General features: G+C 42.2%; 1 protein-coding gene across 1 annotated transcript in view; it reads left to right on the plus strand.

Annotated features, from left to right (window-relative positions):
• Positions 1 to 2,078: 2,078 nt before the first annotated feature.
• Positions 2,079 to 24,451, plus strand: part of atp5f1d (ATP synthase F1 subunit delta) — a 28,905-nt gene continuing 6,532 nt past the window's right edge. The window contains exons 1-3 of the mRNA XM_072244109.1: positions 2,079 to 2,316; positions 5,779 to 5,932; positions 13,454 to 13,542. Of these exons, the coding sequence (XP_072100210.1) occupies positions 2,107 to 2,316; positions 5,779 to 5,932; positions 13,454 to 13,542 (453 nt within the window). The 5' untranslated portion in view covers positions 2,079 to 2,106. The remainder of the gene's footprint in view (positions 2,317 to 5,778; positions 5,933 to 13,453; positions 13,543 to 24,451) is intronic.

Here is a 24,451-nt window from a genome sequence, read left to right on the forward strand (position 1 = left end):
GTAGAAGGACAGATAAAGATGAGCAGGGTGAGGCCAAGGAATTGGGAACTGTCAGAGGAATTGGTTTGGGGGAGAAAGGATGGAGTCAAGGTAGGAAGAAACATGTTTGAGAGGGCTGGAGTGGACCAAAACATTCCCTCCATCCAGACAGCCAGACAGTTCTGCTTGTGGAAGTTAGACAGGAGGTAGGAAGGTTGTTTTTTTGTTATTTGGTTGCTCAGTTGCTTAGCAGATAGAACTACTACCTTTGGGTTCAATCCTGATCTCTGTTGCTGTATGGAATTTGCATGTACTTTTTTAAACTCTGGTTTTGTTCCATTTCCTTCCCACATCTATTAGAGATGTCCATTGTTAGTTCAACTGGTTACAGTAAATTAATCCTGTGTCAGCTAAGTGGTAGATGAATTGCGGGAATCAATGGTCATGTATATGAGAATGGGTTGGGAGAATAGGATTGGTGAAATCTCTTTGAGAGTTGGCCAGATGGTCTTTGTCTTATATTACAAAGAGATTTGCCGTCTAAGAAACAGGACCATGAGGAAGCCAACTTGTCCCTCCAGGTTACTCTGCCATTTAATAAAATCACAGCTGATTCAGTCTTGGTCTCAAGACGATTGTCTCTCATTTCCTTCATAACCCACGACTCTCAAGAAGTTAATCTCTGGCTTGAATAGTTTCAATGATTTACCCTTTACAGTTCTCAGGTGTAGAAAATCTCAAAGGATCTCACTTCACACTTCCCCCCTCCCAGAATAGTTGGGTTTGCTGAGTGAGATTCGACATATATACACATTTCTTATCGTAATATATAGTAATTTTTAATGTATTGGAAACAAACAACAAATTTCATGAAATGCAATACATTGCAAAGTCTTATCCACCCATCCGCCCAGCATCCTCTTTGACTTTCTACCGTCAGGCAGCAGACTACAATGCATAAAAACAAGAACGATCAGGATGAGGAACAGCTTCCCCCCTCAGGTCATTAGGCTTCTGAACTCCCTGCCGCATTGTATTCGAAGTGTCACTCGTTAATCTGTTCCGTACCTTACAATATTTAAAATGAATACACTTTAGTTAGTTATTTACCTGTAATTCATCTGTAGATTTTATCCTAACCTTCATAAGTTATTGTGCGTTACTGTGCTTTACGTTCTGGTTCGATGAAACATTGTCTCATTTCTATGTGCATTATATGACATATATACGTCATATATCTGTGTAGCGTTGGGGTTAGGGTTATGTATTTAGATAAATGTCAATAAACGTCACTTGATTTGATATATAGCTAGGGTGCCAAAGACTTTTGCACAGTACTGTATTTGTTAACATGGAGTGGAGAGTGGGTTTGTAAATCTGGCGGGACCAAAGGATGTTGGGAACGTTGCGGGAGGGGAATAGGACAGGTGGCAGAGAAAGAGTGCTGGGGTGGGGGTTGGCACAGGTGTAGACACACCCAGCCCTGAGAATTTTAATATGTTTGAATTTGAAGTACAGTTTTGCACTGTCTACGTAAATCATGTTCAGCAAGGTTCAATAAATTATTTTACAGCTTATTGTTGAATAACAAGTCTCTTCAGTATCCTTTACAACACCATAAATAAAACCATAAGACATAGGGGCAGAATCTGGCCATTCAGCTCATTGAACCTGCTGCACCATTCCATCATGGCTGATTTATTATCCCTCTCAACCCCAATCTCCTGCCTTCTCCCTGCCACCTTTGACACCGTCTGCTCTGTCTGTGTCTCTCAATCTTATAAACCTCATTCAGAACTCCCCTCAGGCTCCGCCGCTCGAGAGAAAACAACCCAAGTTATAACGATGCTCTTTAATTCAGACAGCAACTTCTGTATCCTCTCTGAAGTCTATTACTGTTGAAACATCAACAGAAAAGCTGCGAACACTCGGCATCCGTGAAAGTAAAAGCAAGATCAACCTCACGGAATCCTTTCAGATAGTACCTCGCACTGCAGTCTGGGAACTGTGGTTCTTTTCGGAGAGTGCTCCGAGACTCCGTCTTCTTACGCATGCGCAAGTCTGAGGTACCCTCTGGGAAGTGTGGTTCGACTAGGAGAATGACCCGCGTCGTCCTTCGTTTTACGCATGCGTGAGGCTGCGGTGCAATCTGGGTATCGGCTTGTCCTTGCTTCAGTGGCCGGTTTCGCGGACATGTTCCCCGCAAGGATCTGCTCTCTCCTCCGCCCCGGGGCAGTGTCCCGGACCTGGGCCGTGCTCGCCCGGGGCTATGCCGAGGCGGCGGCGGCGGCGGCTTCGGCAAATAAGATGTCCTTTACGTTCGCCTCTCCGACCGAGGTAAGGCTGAAGGCCCCGGCCAAGCGCTGCGGGTGACTCCGGGGCCTGGGGCCTGAGGGGACGGGAGAATTAGGGGACTGAGGGGGATTGGAGGGAACTGGGAAGATTAGGGGAATTTGAAGAGCTGGTTCATAATTAGTGTTTTATTTGCGTCTAGTTCTTTGATAATCAATCCTCTATATGTTGCAGAGGCACCAATCCTGTCCGACGTGCTTTTAGATTATACAATATAGAAGCAGAATCTGCTCCGCTTTTCAATCACGGCTGATTTTCCTAAGCCTAACTTTCACCCCTTTACCAAAAGCCTTAAGTGCTGATATGTGTGCTCTATTTACATTTGTGTCAGAATTTCATCCATCGTCTTGTGTTGCTACGTGCATTCAGGTGAAGAACCTTATGTTCTTTTTTACAATTTTCCTTTCTCTGATCTTGTATCTAGAGACATGTGATCATTCCTCATTTTGACATCTCAACAGTAATTTCCAACAGGGACTGAAATTGATAGAGGTTGCTGGTGCCAAACTGTATTAGTCTCTGCCGTTCTTTTGGATTCATCAGCTGTGGGGAGAAGTGGATCCTGCTATATCTTGGGCAACATCTCGCTCTCCATGCCTCCCTGGCTTGCATAGTAGGCATCATGGATTTGTGCGTTGGAAGGTTTCCAGGGCGCAGGCCTGGGCAAGGTTGTATGGAAGACCGGCAGTTGCCCATGCTGCAAGTCTCCCCTCTCCACGCCACCGATGTTGTCCAAGGGAAGGGTATTGTCATTGCAGATGTGTGGTTAAGTGCCTTGCTCAAGGACACAACATGCTGCCTCGGCCAAGGCTTGAACTAGCGCCCTTCAGATCACTAGACGAACGCCTTAACCACTTGGCCACGCGCCAACACATATCAATTGGGACACACTGTCCGTAATTGTCCCTGACCAACGGAAGGCTTTAGCTGTGTTTAGATGTTGCTTTTGAAGCTTGCTGTTCTGTATGCATGTATGTTTGCATATTTATAACCATCTCCATCAGGAAACTGACATCACTTGTCATTGGCAATTGTAATGGCGCAGAATGATGAATCTCTCAAAAACATACATGGATAAGAAGCCAACTGAAGCATATGGGCAGCACAGCAATGGAAACTGTGAGCAGTTTCAAACTGCTGGAAGTGCACATTGCACACAACCTCTCATGGTCCCTGATCACATCCTACACAGTCAGGAAAGCTCATCAACGCCTCTACTTTGTGAGGAGGCTGAAGGGAGCTGGACTGTGCACATCCAGTCTTACGTCATTCTACAGATGTACAGCAGAGAGCATCTTAACATGATGCATCACTGCATGGCACAGAATCTGCACTGTGGCAGACAGGAAGTCCCTTTATGGTGAATAAAGTTAATGCTTGATCCTTTAATGCAAATCATATCAAGGAAAGATTCCTAACAAGCTGCATTACTGCATGGTATGGAAACTGAACTGTGGCAGACAGGAATGTTCTACACTGGATAGTCAAAACCTCCCCCAACAGCCTACTCACCATCAATGACATATATACAGAAAGGTGCTGGAAAAGGTCCAGTAACATCATGAAGGATCCCACCCACCTTGCTCATAGACTATTTGTCCCACTCCCATCAGGAACGATGCGATGTAGAATCCTCATTAGTACCACAGACTCAAAAACTGTTAGCTTCCCCAAGCAATAAGGCTGATCAACACCTCCAGCCACTAATCCATCCCTCCACACCCCCAACTGTCACTACTTTATCATTTCCTGTCAGTCACCTTATGACCAGGCACCTATGTGCCTAGCGTCACTTTATGGGCATACAATCAAACTATGTATATAAGATATCTTGTGTGTATATATTTATTGTGTGCTTTATCTTTTTTTTTGCACTTCATTGGACCCGGAGTAACAATTATTTTGTTCTCCTTTACACTTGTGTACTTGAAATAACATTAAACAATCTGAGTACATGCTGGGCCGCAGGTCAGAAACTGCACATCTTGTTCAATTTTAATTGTCATTCAACCAACCATGAATACAGCCAAACTTAACAACCTTACTGTAGAGCCAAGGTACAAAACACAGTACCAACAATTAGCCATTGCACAAGGCACATATAAGGTAGCAGTAAGAATAGTCACACAAAAATATATATATAGCCCAGCCCAAGTTCCTGAGTGACATGGCCTGTAACTTGATGGTGCATGGGTGTTATCAGCAAGATCAAGCAGTTCTCAGTAGTTGACAGAAAAACTCATATACTCCAGCTTTTATGCCACTGAGCAAACTCTGGAGAGCGGCTCCAAAGGGAGGGGACAGCCCTCAACCCAGCATTGATGCTGTGCTACACTGTCTCTGGTGTCTCTTCTCCTGGGCTGCTGCAACAGGCAAGCTTGCGGCTTGAGGCCTAGTCCTCGCTACAGCCGAAGCTGTACAGCTCTCCTGCTGTCTTGGCTTGCCAATAAGCGATGGAAATGGACTTGTAGTATTTTGCATTAACAATGTTCAATAAGGTCTTGTGATCACAAGAGAAGCGTCCAAGGCATCACTCACTGTTAGAATGCACACCGACTCCAATGTCTTTCTGTAGCAGGCAGTAACATGGTCCGCACCAAGTCAAGCTCCTCCGCCAATATGCCATTTGCTGATGGGTTAGGCCTGCAGTAATTCTAAATTCTTGAAGTCTAGCATTATCTTGTGATCGTTAAAAAAAGGTGTTTTAAAAATGGCAAAAAAATACCTTTGGTTGGTCTTGGGGAGGCAGCTGCATCCAAACGTGCTGCCTCCATTGTCATTGTGGTGAGTGCCAGTGATTTCTCAATCTACCTGCTCGTGGTCCTCGCACCTTACTTGTCTACCTGTGCTGCATTTTTCTGTAACACTTCTGCATTATGGTAATACTTTGTCTTTTGTATTACTTTAACATACTTGTGTTTGGAATCTGGACGGCATGAGAAGCAAGGCTTTTCACTATATCTTGGTGCATGTGGCAATAATAAATCAGTTACCAGTGACTGACAACCCACCTATCACCCTAAACATTCATTCGCTTCAGCACTAATGCACTATGGCAGTGGTATACATCCTCTATAAGGACACTGCCTTTACTTCGGTTCTGTTATCAGCAGCTCCCAAACATATGAACCCTTTCCCCAGGAAAGTCAAGGGTGGTGCATGCACCAGCACCTCTGGTTTACCTCCAAGTTTATTATTCTGATTTGGAAGTCATTTGTTGGTCTCGTCTAAATCCCAGGACTCCCTACCCAGTGAAACTTTGGCAATTCCTTCACCAATGATTCAAGGTTGCAGCTCACTGTCATTTTCTTGAGGACATTTAGAGGCAGGCAATAAATGTGGGCCTGAAAAGTTTAAAAACAAAACTGATGTAACAAAAGTTTTGACGTTGGGGAAAGCATGTTGAACTGTGTTGGATTTTTCAAAAACTTAATTTTTTTTGCTTAGGTGTTTTATAATAAAGCCAGTGTTAAACAAGTTGATGTACCAACACTGACTGGAAGCTTTGGTATTCTACCGTCTCACGTGCCCACGCTGCAGGTGCTAAAACCTGGAGTCGTCACTGTCTTTGATGAGGAGGGTGGACAGAACAAGTATTTTGGTATGTTAAATTGGGATTTTATAGTAGTGATAACTTGAAAATACAATTTCAGAACTTTAAAAACTTACTATGTCATTTTTAATATGGCAGATTGCCTAAATTATTGACAATTAGCACTAGTTATTGTAATAAATCTTTTGCTGTTTTTTAAATCAATGTGGCATTGGTATCATAAATTTGTATCCTTTGTGCAATACTTGTCTTTGTATTGATCACACTTATTTTGTAGTAGTCTTGTAAACACATTGTTTCATTGCAAGCTGTGGTATCTCTGAGATGTTATTGGGTTTGCTGACCTTGAAGCTCTAAACTCAAAACAAAGTCTTTAAACCCTGTCTGATATAGATAGCTGCAGATACCCTCACTAAAGGGACATTATACTGTGGCTACCCAATCTTCAAAGACTAGTTCACTTTCCTGTTTATCCTTCATGCCGAGTTTAGCAGCCAATACCCTCTATTCAAGTGGTGGGTCCCACCCTCCCCACCAAGGAGGAGACACTTCTGGCTAACGTATTTTAAACATAGTTTACTTATTTTTTTTATATACAGGGATATCATTTATTTATACAAGGATGTTGCCTGGATTGGGGAGCATGCCTTATGAGAATAGGTTGAGTGAACTCGGCCTTTTCTCCTTGGAGCGACGAAGGATGAGAGGTGACCTGATAGAGGTGTATAAGATGATGAGAGGCATTGATCGTGTGGGAAGTCAGTCTTTTTCCCAGGGCTGAAATGGCTAACACGAGAGGGCACAGTTTTAAGGTGCTTTGAAGTAGGTACAGAGGAGATGTCAGGGATAGGTTTTTATGCAGAGTGGTGAGTGCGTGGAATGGGCTGCCGGCAACGGTGGTGGAGGCTGATATGATAGGGTCATCCAAGAGACTCCTGGATAGGTACATGGAGCTTAGAAAAATAGGTAATTTCTATAGTAAGGACATGTTCGACACAGCTTTGTGGGCCAAAGGGCCTGTATTGTGCTGTAGGCTTTCTATGTTTCTATTTCCAGGTTTAAATCCAAGCAACATTCCGAAAACACACTTAAGATTCACTAAAGCTTTCTATCTTATAAAAGATTTCCAAATTACAAACCATTTTTAAAACACAAAGTATTTCCAATACACAGGTACGATTCCTACAAGTCGAAATGACATACCACTAGTTGCAGGCAAACCAGTTGTCTGTCGCGGAAAACAAAAGCAGAGGAATCGATTCTAGTTCACCCTGTGCTTCTGTCATTCTTCTTACTGTTCTTGGACCATTCCTAAAAAGTCTGAATTTCTCTCTGCATTTATACTGTTTCTTTTTGAACTAAAAACTTAGCCAGTGTTTTCCAGTTTGAAACAATCCAAGTGAAATAACACATTGCCTTATTGCAATTCTTGAGCATCCATTGCACCTCATTCACTGGCAAGCAAGATTTTACATGGGGCTACAAATGCAATATTGACACATGCAAACGTTACGTGTGTGCACAGATATCTCCTTTTCTCAAGATATCTAACTGGTTCTAATTATTGCTGTTAAAATGGGAAAGCTAATATCTGAAAACCAAATAAAATACAGTTTTTTTCATTTATGTTTACTGAAGGTGGATATCAGTGACAACCTCCATATATACTTATTTCTATTTACCCCAGAGGTGAGGAGGTGGTTCAGGGTCAGCCACTTAGTGTCTGGAATTATAGGCCATAATGGATAAGGTCTACACATTTCTGTCCCTGGAGAATATTAGTGAACCAGATAACTTTTATTATCATCTTGTAGCTTCATTATTATCAATATTGACTACAGCTTTATTTTTCAAATTTCATATTTATTGAAGTACTTGAATTTAAATTCCTCTGCTACAATGGTGGATTGAATTTTGTGCCTGGATCAATAGTCTAGCATTCTGACTGATGTTAATTCAATAACTTCACTGCAGTTGTGAACTATGGCCTCTGGTAACCAGACCTTGCTTGTCTGTTGTTTTGATCAAAGCATTCAGAGGTAGGAAAATAATAAAACAGAACGCAAATGGCCAATGATTTCAACTTTAAAAAAACATTTTTTTTTTCTTCCCCAAGTACTATCAAGGTTTCATTTATTCCCGACCTCCCAGAAAATATGCAAATAGGATATTAAAGGTGTCAACCTGGAATAACATACAAAGTGCTGGAGAAACTCAGCAGGTCAGGTAGCATCTATGGAAATTAATAAACAGCTGACATTTTGGTTGGTTTTGTTTTGGACCCTTCAAGACTGAGAAGGAAGGAGAAAGATGGCAGTGGGGGGAAGATGGAGGCTAGCAGGAAGATGATAGGTGCAGCCAAGTGTGTGGGAAAGGTCAAAGGTGGAGAAGAAGGAATCTGATAGGAGAGGAGAGCTGACCATAGGAGAAAAGGGAAGGAGGAGGGGACCCGGGGGAAGTGATAGGCAGATGAGAAGGGATAAAAGGTCAGAGTAAGAAATAGAGGAAGGGAGGAGGGAGAAGACTGTTTTTACCACAACTCCAGCTCTTTTTCCACCAATCTTGTACAGACTGCTAAGTGCTTTCAACAGAGTGTTACTTCAGATTTCCAGCTTCTACAGTATTTGTTTTTCCTAAGTAAAATGATTTTTTTATGTTTCTTGCTTGGTTTTCAAGAGCTGGATCGTTTCCCCTGAAGAAATAGTGAAACTGATGCCATGAATTTTAATAAGTAGTAATGATGACGAAAAGTAGAAATGACTGAACAACAAATTATTAGAATGACAGTCTCTGTTAAAGTTTCTAAGATTCTGTTCAAGGGGAAAACTTCATTTTTTTTTAAGGATTAGCGATTAGATTTATTTGTAACATATATACCATAACATGCAGTGAAATGTATAGTTTGCATCAAATCAAATCAGTGAGGATTGTGCAAGTGCCACCACACTTCTGGTGCCAACGTGTCATGCACCCATCACCTGCCCTAACCCATCTATCCTCAGAATGAGGGAGGAAACCCATAAGATCATGGGGAAAATGTACAAGCTGTTTACCGGCAGCATGCAAATTAAACCCTGGTCAATGATCGTTGACACTGTAAAGCATTGCGCTAACCACAATGCAGCCATGATATCCCAATTTTTTAATTGTTCCTCCTGTTCTCTATTCTGTGCTACATTATTTCTGCTTGTAACGTGTTTTAAAAATACTCAAGTTGCCACTGGGGAATTTATCCTATTTGAATGTGGTAGCTAATTATTAAAACCTCAGTTTTGAACTAAAAACTCACTGGATGATCTGCTGGGACGTCTAAACAAATGGTGGTTTTATGTGCAGTAATTGTCAATATCAGACTTATTAAAGCTTGAACTGGAGGCTCTTGATTCAGAAGGGTGTCAAAGATTATGGGGAGAAGGTTGGAGAATGAGATTGACAAGGATAATAAATCATTAGCAAAAATGTTTCCCCTGCACCAAGTTGATTTTAAAGCTTCAGAAGCATTCAAACTGAAATCTCTTAAATATGTCAAAGTTAATGAATTAACCACTTTTAATAATCAAAAAAATTGAAGCAATTAAAAGCAGCTGAATTATCATATTCCTGCCATTCTTCATCACTGTTTCCCTTTTCAATGAACGTGTCTTGAGTTCCTGTTTTGGGTGTTTCATGACAATTTCATTGGATAGATTCTCTAGCATGAGCTTTACTTTACTCCTGCACGCCATGCAAATTCCAGTTTTGGAATGCCACACGTTGGGGATTTGTTGATTTTTGACAACTTCGTCATGCTTGGTATTGTTATTTACACGCTGTGGTCACTTTATTAGGTGCAGGAGTGGAACCCGGTGTGGTCTTATGCCGCTGTAGTCCATCCACTTCAAGGTTCAACAAGTTGTGCTTTTAGAGATGCTTTTCTGCACACTATTGTTGATACACAGGGTTATTTGAGTTGTTGTCACCTTCCCGTCAGCTTGACCAGCCTACCATTCTGACACCTCATTAACAAAGCCATTTTTGCCCACAGAACCGCTGCTTACTGGAGGTTTTTTTGCACCATTCTCTGTAAACTGTAGAGACTGTTGTACTTGAAAATCCAAGAAGGTCAGCAATTTCTGAGATGCTCAAACTGCCCCGTATGGCACTAACTATCATTCCATGGTCAAAGTCACATTTCTTCCCCATTCTGAAATTTGGTCTGAACAACGACTGAACCTCTTGACCATGTCTGCGTGTATTTATGCATAAGTGGCTGCCACATGATTGGCTGATTAGATATATGCATTAACGAGCAGGTGTACCGGTGTACCTCATAAAATGGTCACCGAGTGCACCCGGACTCCAGCAACGACCATGGACACCTTCACAGCGATTGCACAACCACCAACTGCGAGTCCAGCCTTGAACTCCAGGCCGGGTCTTTATGTGCTGCTATTGTGACTCCCGTCTCCCCTTCCCCCACCACCACTCCGCAGCCCCGTCTTCCTCAGATCCCACCGTCAACTCCTGGGCCCTCAGAGGCTCCATCTTCCTCTCACCCCAACCCTCCCCTCTCCTTTGACACCCCCAGCCTCCCCCCTCCCCCCTCTGATCCGAGCTCTCATCCATGCCGGGTCTTTACCATCCCCTCTGACCTTCAACTGTCGGAGGCAGAACGCTCTGTTCTCAGTAAGGGCCTCACGTTTGTCCCCCTTCGCCCACACCTCAGCGAGTTCCGTGTTCGCCGTGATGCGGAACTTTTCTTCCGCCGTCTCCGTCTCCGAGCCTACTTCTTCGGCAAGGACTCTTCCACCCCCACCGATGACCCCTTCTCCCATCTTCAACCCTCCTCTTGTTCATGGACACCCCGCTCTGGTCTTCTGCCTGCTCTGGATCTCTTTATCGCTAACTGCCGATGGGACATCAACCGTCTCGACTTCACCGTACCTTGTCCCCATTCCAAACTCACTCCTTCGGAACGCTCTGTTCTCCACTCCCTCCGCACTAATCCTAAACTTATTATTAAACCCGCTGATAAGGGGGGGTGCTGTTGTAGTCTGGCGCACTGACCTCTACCTTGCCGAGGCACAGCGACAACTCGCGGATACCTCCTCTTATTTACCCCTCGATCGTGACCCCACTAAGGAGCACCAGGCCATTGTCTCCCACACCATCACCGACTTTATCCGCTCAGGGGATCTCCCATCCACTGCTACCAACCTTATAGTTCCCACACACCGCACTTCCCGTTTCTACCTCCTACCCAAGATCCACAAACCTGCCTGTCCTGGCCGACCTATTGTCTCAGCTTGCTCCTGCCCCACCGAACTCATTTCTGCATACCTCGACACTGTTTTATCACCCCTTGTTCAATCCCTTCCGACCTATGTTCGTGACACTTCTCACGCTCTTAAACTTTTCGATGATTTTAAGTTCCCTGGCCCCCACCGCTTTATTTTCACCATGGATGTCCAGTCCTTATATACTTCCATCCTCCATCAGGAAGGTCTCAAAGCTCTACGCTTCTTTTTGGATTCCAGACCTAATCAATTCCCCTCTACCACCACTCTGCTCCGTCTAGCGGAATTAGTCCTTACTCTTAATAATTTCTCCTTTGGCTCCTCCCACTTCCTCCAAACTAAAGGTGTAGCTATGGGCACCCGTATGGGTCCTAGCTATGCCTGCCTTTCTGTTGGGTTTGTGGAACAATCTATGTTCCGTGCCTATTCTGGTATCTGTCCCCCACTTTTCCTTCGCTACATCGACGACTGCATTGGCGCTGCTTCCTGCACGCATGCAGAATTTGTTGACTTTATTAACTTTGCCTCCAACTTTCACCCTGCCCTCAAGTTTACCTGGTCCATTTCCGACACCTCCCTCCCCTTTCTAGATCTTTCTGTCTCTGTCTCTGGAGACAGCTTATCCACTGATGTCTACTATAAGCCTACTGACTCTCACTGCTATCTGGACTATTCCTCTTCTCACCCTGTCTCTTGCAAAAACGCCATCCCCTTCTCGCAATTCCTCCGTCTCCGCCGCATCTGCTCTCAGGATGAGGCTTTTCATTCTAGGACGAGGGAGATGTCTTCCTTTTTTTAAAGAAAAAGGTTTCCCTTCCTCCACTATCAACTCTGCTCTTAAACGCATCTCCCCCATTTCACCTACATCTGCTCTCACTCCATCCTCCCGCCACCCCACTAGGAATAGGGTTCCCCTGGTCCTCACCTACCACCCCACCAGCCTCCGGGTCCAACATATTATTCTCCGTAACTTCCGCCACCTCCAACGGGATCCCACCACTAAGCACATCTTTCCCTCCCCCCCCTCTCTGCATTCTGCAGGGATTGCTCCCTACACAACTCCCTTGTCCATTTGTCCCCCCCATCCCTCCCCACTGATCTCCCTCCTGGCACTTATCCGTGTAAGCGGAACAAGTGCTACACATGCCCTTACACTTCCTCCCTTACCACCATTCAGGGCCCCAAACAGTCCTTCCAGGTGAGGCAACACTTCACCTGTGAGTCGACTGGGGTGATATACTGCGTCCGGTGCTCCCGATGTGGCCTTTTATATATTGGTGAGACCCGACGCAGACTGGGAGACCGCTTGCTGAACATCTACACTCTGTCCGCCAGAGAAAGCAGGATCTCCCAGTGGCCACACATTTTAATTCCACATCCCATTCCCATTCTGACATGTCTATCCACGGCCTCCTCTACTATAAAGATGAAGCCACACTCAGGTTGGAGGAACAACACCTTATATTCCGTCTGGGTAGCCTCCAACCTGATGGCATGAACATCGACTTCTCTAACTTCCGCTAAGGTCCCACCTCCCCCTCGTACCCCATCTTTTTATACACACATTCTTTCTCTCACTCTCCTTTTTCTCCCTCTGTCCCTCTGAATATACCTCTTGCCCATCCTCTGGGTCCCTCCCCCCCCCCCCCCGTCTTTCTTCCCGGACCTCCTGGCCCATGATCCTCTCGTATCCCTTTTGCCTATCACCTGTCCAGCTCTTGGCTCTATCCCTCCCCCTCCTGTCTTCTATCATTTTGGATCTCCCCCTCCCCCTCTAACTTTCAAATCTCTTACTCACTCTTCCTTCAGTTAGTCCTGATGAAGGGTGTCGGCCTGAAACGCCGACTGCACCTCTTCCTACAGATGCTGCTTGGCCTGCTGCGTTCACCAGCAACTTTGATGTGTGTTGTTTACCGAGTGTATAATATTTATTTTATCGTTTTTGGGTATTTACCATTCTAGTTGGATGGCTGAGGCATATGTAATAGAACTGGCATGTGCCTCAGTAATCCAACTAGGATGGTAAATGCCCCAGAAGCTCACCACAAGCTAATTATCTTATGTTGCATATATTAGAATTAGTTTGTGGTGAGCCTTTTTATCATTAATGACTTGATGGAAGTACAAAATGCTGTTCTAAATGGTACAATTATGTGATAATAAATGGCAAAAAGTTTTAAGACTGCGTCCCATATTGCTTAATGACTAGACTATAGGAAGAAAAAGACATCTCACTAGAAATTATAATCAATCAAATCATTGCATTGAAATATATTGTTTTTTTTCTTTCCAGTGAGTAGTGGTTCTGTGACCGTGAATGCAGACTCCTCAGTTCAACTTTTAGCTGAAGAGGCAACAGCTCTGGAGAATTTGGATGTCACGGTAAGTAAAGTTTACTTGCTGACTGGATGATCACAGTTCTGGGATGCAGTGCTTTGGGGTTAAAGTTAAAGGGTGACGACATGGGAGATAAATGTAATGGGCAAAAATATAAACTCCTCTGCTTTGGCAGTGTATTCTTAACTAGTGAAAGATTGAAATGCATTGATGTTCAAAGAAACTTGCGTGTTACCCTGCAGGTACAGCAAGTAGGGTGCTACGGTTGCCTACCAGTTTGCGCGATGCTATGCTGGAGTTCAATTCTGGAACCTTTCTGTAAGGAGTCTCTGTATGTCCTTCCCCTTCCCCTTCCCCTTCCCTGAGTGGTTTTCCCCTCGTGCTCCAGTTTCTTCTCGCAGTCCAAAGACGTATCGGGTAGGTTAATTGGTCATTGAAAATTGTTCCATGATTAGGTTAGGGTTCCAAATATGTAAATGTTGTACAGCCATGAAACATAGAAACCAAAAAAACACACGTATATAGCGTGATTAATAAAGTATTTGGTTGTTTTGCTTGTTTCATTGGCCACCAGCCAAAAGTCACTGAAGTTCACCAGAGCGATCTTAAACCGGGTTATTTGGCTTTGTGGGATGGCGTGGTTCGAAGGGCCACAAGGGCCTACTCCACACTTACTAAATAAAATAAAAAAGAAAGTAGACGATATGTTAATATTTATTAACCGGAAAACGGGCTGAAAAATGGCAGAGAAAATTTAAAATGCAAACCAATGTGAGCTGTTGCACTTTGACAAACCAGGGCAGGACTTGCACAGTGAATAGTGAGGCAGGGAGGTGTACGGTAGAACAAACGGGTTCTGGGATTAAAAGATGCATAATTTCTTGAAAGTCTTGTTACAGATAGATAGCTTCCTAAAGAGAGCTTTTTGCACGTTGGCCTTTGTAGATCAGAGCTTTGAATATAGAAGTTGGGATATTATATTGAAATTCTATAAGACAGTGAGGTCGAATTTAGAGTATTGTCTTCAGTTTTGGTCACCTACCTACAGGATTGATATCAATAAGCTTGAACGAGTCTGGAAAAAACTTACAAGGATGTTGAAGACCTGAATTTGGAAAAGTCGAATAGGCTACGACTTTCTTCCCTGGAGCATAGAGGAATGATGGGAAATCTTATAGAAGTACACAAAATTATGAGGGATATAGATAGGGTAAATGCATGCAGGCTTTTTCCCAAGAGGTTGGATGAGATGAAAACTAGAGGTTAAGGGTGAAAGGTGATATATTTAAGGAGAACCCAAAGGGAACTTAGAGTGTGGAACGAGTTGCCACCAGAAGTGGTGGGTATGATTTCAATTGCTTCATTTGAGAGAAGTTTGGATAGGTATATGATGGGAGGGGTAAGGAGAGCTGTGGTCTGGGTGCAGCTATATTGGACTAGGCAGGAAAACGGCTTGGCATGGACTTTATGATTCTGTGTTTGTTGCAGGAAGATTGTCACTGATGAAGTTACTTTATTCTGCACTCTTACTGTGTTGGGCACGTGGCTAAGTGGTTAAGGCGTTTGTCTAGTAATCTGAAGGTCACTAGTTCGAGCCTCAGCTGTGGCAGCATGTTTGTGTCCTTGAGCAAGGCACTTAACCACACATTGCTCTAGTGTCTGCGAGGCGTGGCACCCTACACAGACTTCTGAGCCTTGTGAGGCATGAAAATGCCTAGCACAGGCCTCTCATGGTCTGAGTCGATGTTCCCTCCCCCCTCCCTCCTTTACTGTTTTACCTTGTATTGCCTCAATGCACTGTAATTAATTGATATGTATGGACAGTATGTAAGGCAAGCTTTTCACTGTACCTTGGTACATGTGACAATTATATGCCAATTTCAATTCTAATTTGAGCACCAAAGTAAAGACTTTCTGCTGCAGTTATATAGGACCTCAGTGAGATTGCACTTAGAATATTGCATGCAGATCCAGTCATACTTGTAATAGAATGCATAGAAGGCTTACCATATTGATTTCTGGTGCTGATTTGTCCTGAAGAGACTGGTTCTCTCCTGCCAGTGCTTAGTGAAATGAAAGGTAATCTCATTGAATTTAACAAAATTCTTAAGGGGACTGGAGGACAAAAATGATGTTCTTCTGTCTGGAATCAGGGTCACCGTCATGAAGTGAGGGATTAGTCATTCAGAACAGAAGAAAAACTGTTCCACCCAGATTTTTTTTCAGTCTCTCTACCTAAAGTGCATGCAGAGGCTCAGTTTCAAAGTATGATAGATTCCTGCTGCTGACTATAATGAGTTGGTAGGTTAATTGGTCATTATAAATTGTCCCATGATTAGACTAGGATTAAGTCAGGGAGTTGCTGGATGGCATGGTTCGAAGTGTCAGAAAGGCCCATTCCATGCTGTATCTCAATAAGTATATAGATGAATAGATTTTTTGATATTAGGATACAGGTTTCCCCCGCCATCCGAAGGTAGAGCGTTCCTATGAAACGGTTCGTAAGCCAAAATGTCGTAAAGCGAAGAAGCAATTACCATTTATTTATATGGGAAAATTTTGTGAGCGTTCACAGACCCAAAAATAACCTACCAAATCATGCCAAATAACACACAAAACCTAAAATAACAGTAACATATAGTAAAAGCAGGAATGATATGATAAATACACAGCCTATATAAAGTAGAAATGCTTTTCCACAATCATTACTGAACTGTTCTCCAGAGCGAAAATCTCACGCAAGTGCTGTCAGCAGAAAATCTCACGCAAGTGCTGTCAGCAGAAAATCTCACGCAAGTGCCTTCGGCAGAAAATCTCACGTAAGCGCTGTTGGCAAAACGCGCAAGCGCTCTCCAGTAACCTTTAAGCTATGAAGCTGCCAAATCATACCAAATAACACGTAAAAATACACAGCCGATATAAAGTAGAAATAATGTATGTACAGTGTAGTATCACTTACCGGAATTGGTTCAGCGCTTAGCACACTGATGATGGTGTGTTAGACTGAGTCGTCGGGAGTTTGGGCGGTGCAGTGGCCCCCCCCACTCTCCAGGCCGCTGAGCGATACATTGCCGCGAAGAACGCAGGGGTCCGGCGGTAGCCAGGACACACGCAGCACATCTTTAAGAAAAAAGTTGAAATAAACATGCTAATTAATTAGGTGCCGCCGACACGTAATTGTCAGCCCAGATCAGTGCCGATTTCCGATTGCATCGTCTCTGATCTGGGCTGACAATTATGTGTCGGCGACACCTAATTAATTAGCATGTTTATTTCAGCTTTTTTCTTAAAGATGTGCTGTGTGCGTCCCGGCTACCGTTGCATTTTCCGCGAATCGGTATCTGTCCGTGGCCTGGGGCTTGGGGTGGTGGGACACAGGGGTGTCATCTCATCGTCTGTGTCCATTAGAGCAGGCAGCTCATCTTCTTCTACCTCTGCCCGCCTCGATGTCGAAGGTCGAGGTTCGTCTGCTGTGGCTGATGTGGAAGGCTTGCTTGACTGCTGAGCCTCGCGTATTTTTCTATCACACAGTTCTTTAATAAGGACTCAAACCATCCTGCAAATATCCCCTAAACTGACGTACCCTTTCAAAATTAAAGTCATACTTTATCATTACTCATTTGGTTTCGATTGTTATCCTTTTTTCTTCCAATTGCATCAGCTCTTCATCTATCAGTTCTTGGTGACGGGATGCCAAAGCCTCTTCAACATCATCTTCGTCAACTTCCGCAAGCCAAACTCACGTTGTCCTTACTTCGTTCACCACGATCGAAACGCTTAATTATGTCTAGTTTTACCGTAAGTGTAACACCTTTACGAGCTCTTTCAGGCTTTTCCGATACCATAGAGCTCATCTTACAAAAGGATGCTCACAAGCTCGTGTTTAAGCAATGCTGGCGAGAATCCGGGGGAGAGCAGCTGCTCGGGGCGCGCGCTGCCTTTTTCTCCCTCTTGTCCCTCTGACTAAACCCCTTGGCCATCCTCTGGGCTCCCCCCCCCCCCCTTCCCTTCTCCCTGGGCCTCTTGTCCCATGATCCTCTCATATCCCTTTTGCCAATCACCTGTCCAGCTCTTGGCTCCATCCCTCCCCCTCCTGTCTTCTCCTATCATTTTGGATCTCCCCCTCCCCCTCCCACTTTTAAATCTCTTACTAGCTCTTTCTTCAGTTAGTCCTGATGAAGGGTCTCGGCCTGAAACGTCGACTATACCTCTTCCTAGAGATGCTGCCTGGCCTGCTGCGTTCACCAGCAACTTTGATGTGAAGATAGTGTTCTTGGGTTGGTTCATTATCCATTCAGAAATCTAATGGTTAAGGGGAAGAAGCTCTTCCTAAAACATTGCGTGTGTGTCTTCAGACTCCTATCTCTAGTGGTAGTATTGAGAAGTGAGCATATCCTAGGTGTTGGGGGTCCTTAATGATGGACGCTGCCTTTTTGAGTCCTCAACTTTTAAAGGTGTCTTCAATGCTGTGGAAGCTAGTGTCCATGATGGAACTGGCTGGGTTTGTAACCCCCTGCAGGTTTTTCCAGTCCTGTGTAGTGGCCCCTCCATACCAGTTATTGAAACATGCAGTTAGAATGCTCTTACAACTTGAAATTTTTACGTTTGTAAATTTTTGCGTTTGTAATCTACACAATTGTAGATGTTGGTGAGTGTTCTGGTCCATCAACTTTGTTGCGTGCCATTGTATCTTTTTAAGCCAATGATGTCATCATCTTCACATTTGAGTGTAGTATCTGAGCTTCCAAAGCCCACTGGTATACCGTGCATAAAGAAAATTCACCATCACTACCACATTGAGTGAAGAAAAAAATGTTTTTTTTGGTGTTAATGTCCTCCATAAATGATTTAAGAAGTCCTTTGATAGTCTCTCCTTGTATCTCTGTCAGCAGGTTCGTAACAAATCTTTGAAACCATGTAGTTAGAATTAGTCTCTGAATTCAGTATTTGTAGAGGATAGTGTACAGAGAAGCTCCAATAGTTTATATGGGACTTGTCTGGTCTGAACCAATAGTTCCATGTACAGTAAAAGTAGTTGTTGTTTACCATCTACATTCATCTCCCAAGATACCTGTAGATAGGAAATAAAAATATTTGTGTCCTCTAGGGTTGAGAGTTTTTATTATGAGAGATGAGAAATAGCTAGCAAGGTTCTAGACTTGGATGATAACAATTCTCAATGATTCAGGAATAGCTTCTACCCTTCTGCCGTTAGATTTATGAATGGACTTTGAACCTCACTACTACTTTTTTGCACTAATTATATATATAATTTTTAAAATTGTAATTAAGTTTTCATTGTTATATTGCATTGTACTGTTCCTTTAAAAATCGCAAATTTCACGGTATATGCCAGTGATATTAAACCTGATTCTGATTATTATTTCAGTATCAGATTTATTATCACCGGCATATGTCATGAAATTAGTTGTTTTGTAGCAGCAGCACAATGCACAGAAAGATACTCACACACAATTCTGCAGATGCTGGAAATCCAGAACAACACACACAATAGCAGAGGAACTCGGTAGGTCAGGTGGCATCTATAGAGAGGAATAAACAGCTAACATTAGGGCCAAGACCCTTCATCAGGACTGGAAGGGAAAGTGATAGATTCCAGAATAAGGTGGTAGGGGATGGGAAAGAGTACAAGCTGGCAGGTGATAGGTGAAACTAGGTGAGGGGCAAGATGTCCGGGTGGGGGAGAGGGGATAAAGTAAATAACTGGGAGGTGTTAGATGGAAGAAGTAAAGGACTAACGGAGAATGAAGGATCTGTTCGGAGAGGTCAGTAAATACTGTATATAAAAAAGAGAGAGTAAAGTAGTGATATGATGTTCATGGCCCATTCAGAAATCTGATGATGGAGGGAAGAAGCTGTTCCTAAAAGTTCGGTGTGTCTTCAGGATTCTGTAGCTCCTCCCTTTTAATGGTAATGTGAAGTGGGCAGCTACTGGGTAGTGAGGGTCTCTAATGATAGATGCAATGAAATCAAAGACTGACTTTTGGTAAAGTAGGCAAATCTGTTAATGGGTGAAATATCTAAAAATGATGGAAGGTGGGAGCATGTTCAGATGCAAAGCAGGGATAGTTTATACTGCTAAGGGATGAGTTTTGATGCCCAAATAAACTTGATTTGTTGGAAGTGAGGAAAGGTTTTCTTCCCTTCCATTTTTACATTGTTAGAATTGCCCAAGTCTTTTAGTTTAGTTGACTAATTCTGTTTAGTTTAGTTTTTTTGTGGAGGGGTTTGTTTTTTTTTCTATTTTTTTTTCTTTTTCATGATTTTTCTCCAGTTTTTTTTTGTCCTGTATTATTCATTGTTATCCTACATGATTGGGAGTTCTGTCAATTTATACTATTTGGTTTTATAATTACTCATTTTAAGTATAACAATGTATTTCCAACAATTTTGTATTATTGCTATGTTATGTTTATATTTTATGAAACTAATAAAAAGATTGAAAAAGAAAGGAAGTGAGGAATTGACTTGGAAACAGGACTAGTTTGCAATTATTAAGAACTGTGTACCTTTGAACATCCTTCCATCCCTTGTCTTTGTAGAAAATGCAATATATAGATGATAGGAAATGAAAGAAAAGCACAAAAAAATAAGAGGCAATGCTGATAGTTGTCAAAAGATGTTTGAGAATGGGGACTTGCATGAAAAATCGGAATTAACGCATTTTCAGTTGTATATAAAAAGGACATTCTCAAGAACAGTGTAGGCTTCTTTTTAAAAAGTGCAGCAGTGATACGTTGAATTAATGAATGATTGATTACTTTGCATTATTCACTGTAGAGGAAGAAAGTAACATCTGAGGTATCATGAGGAAACTGATGAAGAAAGGAAAGGAACTTGTTAAGATTCACAGAAACAAAATAGTTGTGAAGAAAGTAAGGTAGTAAAGTTACAAATCTCTAATAGCATTCTATGCTTAGGTGCTAAAATACATAGTCGTTGATATTGCAAATTCACTAACAATAGTTTTGTAAATTTTCTAGTTTTCTAGATTTGGAAACTGTTTCATTTAGATAGCTTCCAGGTGTTTAGATTGGCAAATTGTGCATGTTAACCCATTATTAAGAAACGTATGATGAACTTGAGAGGCAGGATAGAGCTATGTCTCTACCAAAGGAGCTGTAAGGTTCTTCCTTCCTCTATGTCACCCTTGGATAAGGTGTAGCACCTGTTTAGCACCCCCATCCCCTCTTCTCCCAGGCTCACGTGAAGCCGTGGGAGCATGTGGTGGATGGTTGTATGAGCAGCTGGTGCATATCACAAGTTCTGGTTATGCGACCAGGGATACCTGGCGGACAATCTCTGATCAGTATTGATAATGGCTGGGGTCCCCTGTCTTGTAAAGATACTGCTCAGAAGAAGGCAATGACAACCCGGTTCCGTAGAAAACTTTGCCAAGAGCAATCATGGTCGTGGAAAGTCCATGATCACCCATGTCATACGAGACAGCACATAACAAACAATGATGAATATCAATTAATTTGATTTTCTATTATTATGTTTGAAAGGAAGCAATGAGAAATAATTACCAAGATTCTAGACTTAGATTATGCTATTATTTCATTATCAGCTTTATTTTTACTGAAATATGTCGTAAAATTAGATATGTCATAGATTAAGGGAAGAGTGACTAAAGCAACTAGATGCTGTCAGTAATTAAATCAAGTTTTAATTTAGAATTACTATTAACCAAAGATGTTTAAAGAATTTAGAGGAAAGAGTTGTTTATGAAGTCATTTATAATTTTACTGAAAACATGCTGAACTATAATATTGCTTTTTCAAAATATTTTAGCTTGCCTTCTCCAGAGATTTGTTGGATGAGAGCTGCACTAAAGTGCAGAGATAAGCCAACCAGATCAGAGGGTCTAATATCCTTTTCTAATATATTTTCCTAGCAACCTTTAGTTAAGAAATCATTTGATTTGTGAGAATCGTTTTCCTGTTTCTGGCTTTAGAGAGGAGTGGGCGACACGTTAGCATAGTGATTAGCGCAATGCTTTACAGTACAGCGACTCAGGTTCATTTCCACTGCTGCCTGTAAAGAGTTTGTATATTCTCCCCATGACTGTGTGGGATTCCTCCGGGTGCTCCAGTTTCCTCCCACAGTCCAAAGCTGTACTGGTTGGTAGGTTAAATTGATCACTGTAAATTGTCCTGTGATTAGGCTAAGATTAAATGGTGTTGCTGGGCAAAACGGCTGGAAGGGTTTATTCTGTATTGTTTCTCAAAAGTAAATAAATAAACAAGAACATTGATTCATACTTCTATCCAAATTGCCAAATGTTGAAAAGTGTGAATGAATTATAGACTTGAGGTTGAATACGTGAGGACTTTATTCCCTGGAGCGTAGGAGAATGAGGGGAGATTTGATAGGGGTATATAAAATTGTGAGGGGTATAGATAGGGTAAATACAACAAGTAGGTTTTTTCCACTGAGTTTCAGTGAGAATAGCATTAGATGTCACGGGTTAATAGTGAAGGGTGAAATGTTTAAGGGGGACATGAGAAGGAATTTCTTTACTCAGGCTGGTGAGAGTGTGGAATGAGTTGCCAGTGCACGCAGATTCAATTTCAACATTTAAGAGAGAATTGGATGGGTTAATGGATGGGAGGGGCATGGAGATCTAAGATATGAATCTTAGTCAATGGAATCAGGTAACATAATAGTTCAGCATGGGCTGGATGGATCGAATGGCCTGTTTCTGTGCTCTAGTCTTTGATGAATAAAACTCTGGTGATGACTTTGGGGAGACAAGGCTGTGAGCTTCATTCTCCTGGTTGTGTCTGGATTTAACGAGCATATCGGATGCTGATCATTTTTAGACAAATATCTATTGTAGAATAAATATAGCTGGCCATGCAGTAACCTACATGTACACACGTCATTTCTGAATCTGTCCCGGTGAGCAGCGATACTTTGAAATTTTTATGTCCTATCTTTGATGCCTTCAAGTGGCAATTAGTTTGAACAGCTTGCCAGAGATTCACACATCCACCGTCATGGATGACTGCTTATTTTTGTGCTGATGAGATCTGAGCCAATTCTATTCTGTGTAATTTGACTTACGATATATCAAGTTGTGTGACTCAAGATGATCATAATGCCATTGCCCTCACTTTCCTTAATATGGAGCTCATGTTTCTGCTTATGAACCAGAAGCTGAGCATGTAAATGCATTTACTTAAGATGAAGAAAATTCTAAAACCTTTAAATTCAGAAACTTCGGAGAATTTAGTCTTTTTTTTAGACACAACTGAGTAAAGCAGATTAAATTATCATTTAGTGAAGTGCTGCCCATTTATAGCTCTCAATTTTTTTTGAAGTTATGAAATCACTTGTAGTTTACCTGTGCTTATGGAAGTTAAGGTAAGGGAATCAGATGCTATGAATACTATATCAAATGCTGAATAAAGCCTGTTTCTAGTCTTCCGACTGAAATGTAGGGCTATTCGGCCATTCAACCTTCCAAACTTGGTCTGGCAGTCAGTCCAGTCAAAGCTGATATCAATGCAAAGGGCCTGTACTGTGCTGTCCTGTTCTTTCTCAGTTATAATTTTTCTTAATATCGTCAAGATAAAATTTCAAAATATTCCAAAGTGCTTTACAAGAATGAGGAAAAAATTGGTATTACAAAGATCAAATTGGCAGGAAGAATCAGTAATATTCAAAAAGATGATTTCTGAACTTGGTGAGAAGAAATTTAAGGAAGAGCTTCCCAATAGTGTCTGAAATAGCTGTAAGTTTTGCCTACTGGAATATGGGGCCTGTGTTTGACCCATCTACCCCTCTTCTCGCTACTACCATCGGGGGGAGGGGCAGGAGTTTTGGATCGCATATCGCCAACTTCAGAAACAGTTGTTGCCCTCCAACCATTAGGCACCTGGATCAGCATGGATGATTTCACTTGATTCAGCACTGAACTAACTCCACAGCTTGTAGACCCATTTTCAGGGACTCTGCCTTTCTTATATGCGGTTTTTCATGGACTCTATTGCATTTCTTTATTTTCCTGTGGGTGCCTGCAAGAGAATGAATCAAAGTTGTATGTGGTTCACATATTTTAATAAATGTACCTTGAACTTTGAAAAAAGGATGGGGGCTGGGAGCAAGTTGTGTTGAGGAACCACAACAAACTGATTTATGGAGGAGCAGCTTGCAGAGATAAGATGGGGTGAAGCCTTAGATAGACAATATTGCTGATGGGAGACTGAAGACCAATACAGTTAGATAGGAAAGTTGTAGGGGGTATAGACTTAATATGAGATAATGGGTTAGTATAGATTGGCATCATGGTTAGCACGGATGAGGCAAGTTACAAGAACCAGTTTCTGTGCTATATAAGTTTCTGTGATACTCTGCTCACTTTCCCTTACTCTGTTTTTTCTTTTGTCCAGAAATCTTATCAAATAGATTCAACAATTTGGCCTCCATAACTTTGTTGCAAATTCTAGTTTGGTGTCATTGGGTAAAAAAAAATCTCTTCATCTCAGTCTCAAGGCTCTTGCTGTATATACTGCACCGTGCTAGGAAAACACTTCTGTTGACCATTATTGTAATTTTATAAATTTCAATGAGAATTCCCCCTTTTTTTTTTACTTTAGTAATTGTGGTGATCTATCTATCCTTGTTCTTGTACTTGAAACCTTTTGTAGTGATGCCCTCTTAACCGTTTGTTTTCCAGTGATTGGTATGCAAAGATACCTGAATCTCTTTGTGAATAAAATGTTATAAATTTCACATCTTTTAACTAAAGCTCTGCCTTTCTGCTTACCCTAGTGAAATGAATAACCACAAATTTACCCTTGTTATACTTGCATTTGTATCCTGTTCATAGATTTATTTTAAGCATAGCTGTTAGCAATACAGCAGTGCCTGGTTCTGGTTCTCTGGAATCTCTGGAATATCCAAGTAAATTTGTCCTCCTCTCAAA

The sequence above is a fragment of the Mobula birostris genome, chromosome 26 (genome assembly GCF_030028105.1).
Source record: "Mobula birostris isolate sMobBir1 chromosome 26, sMobBir1.hap1, whole genome shotgun sequence".
Taxonomy (NCBI): Eukaryota; Metazoa; Chordata; class Chondrichthyes; order Myliobatiformes; family Myliobatidae; genus Mobula; species Mobula birostris.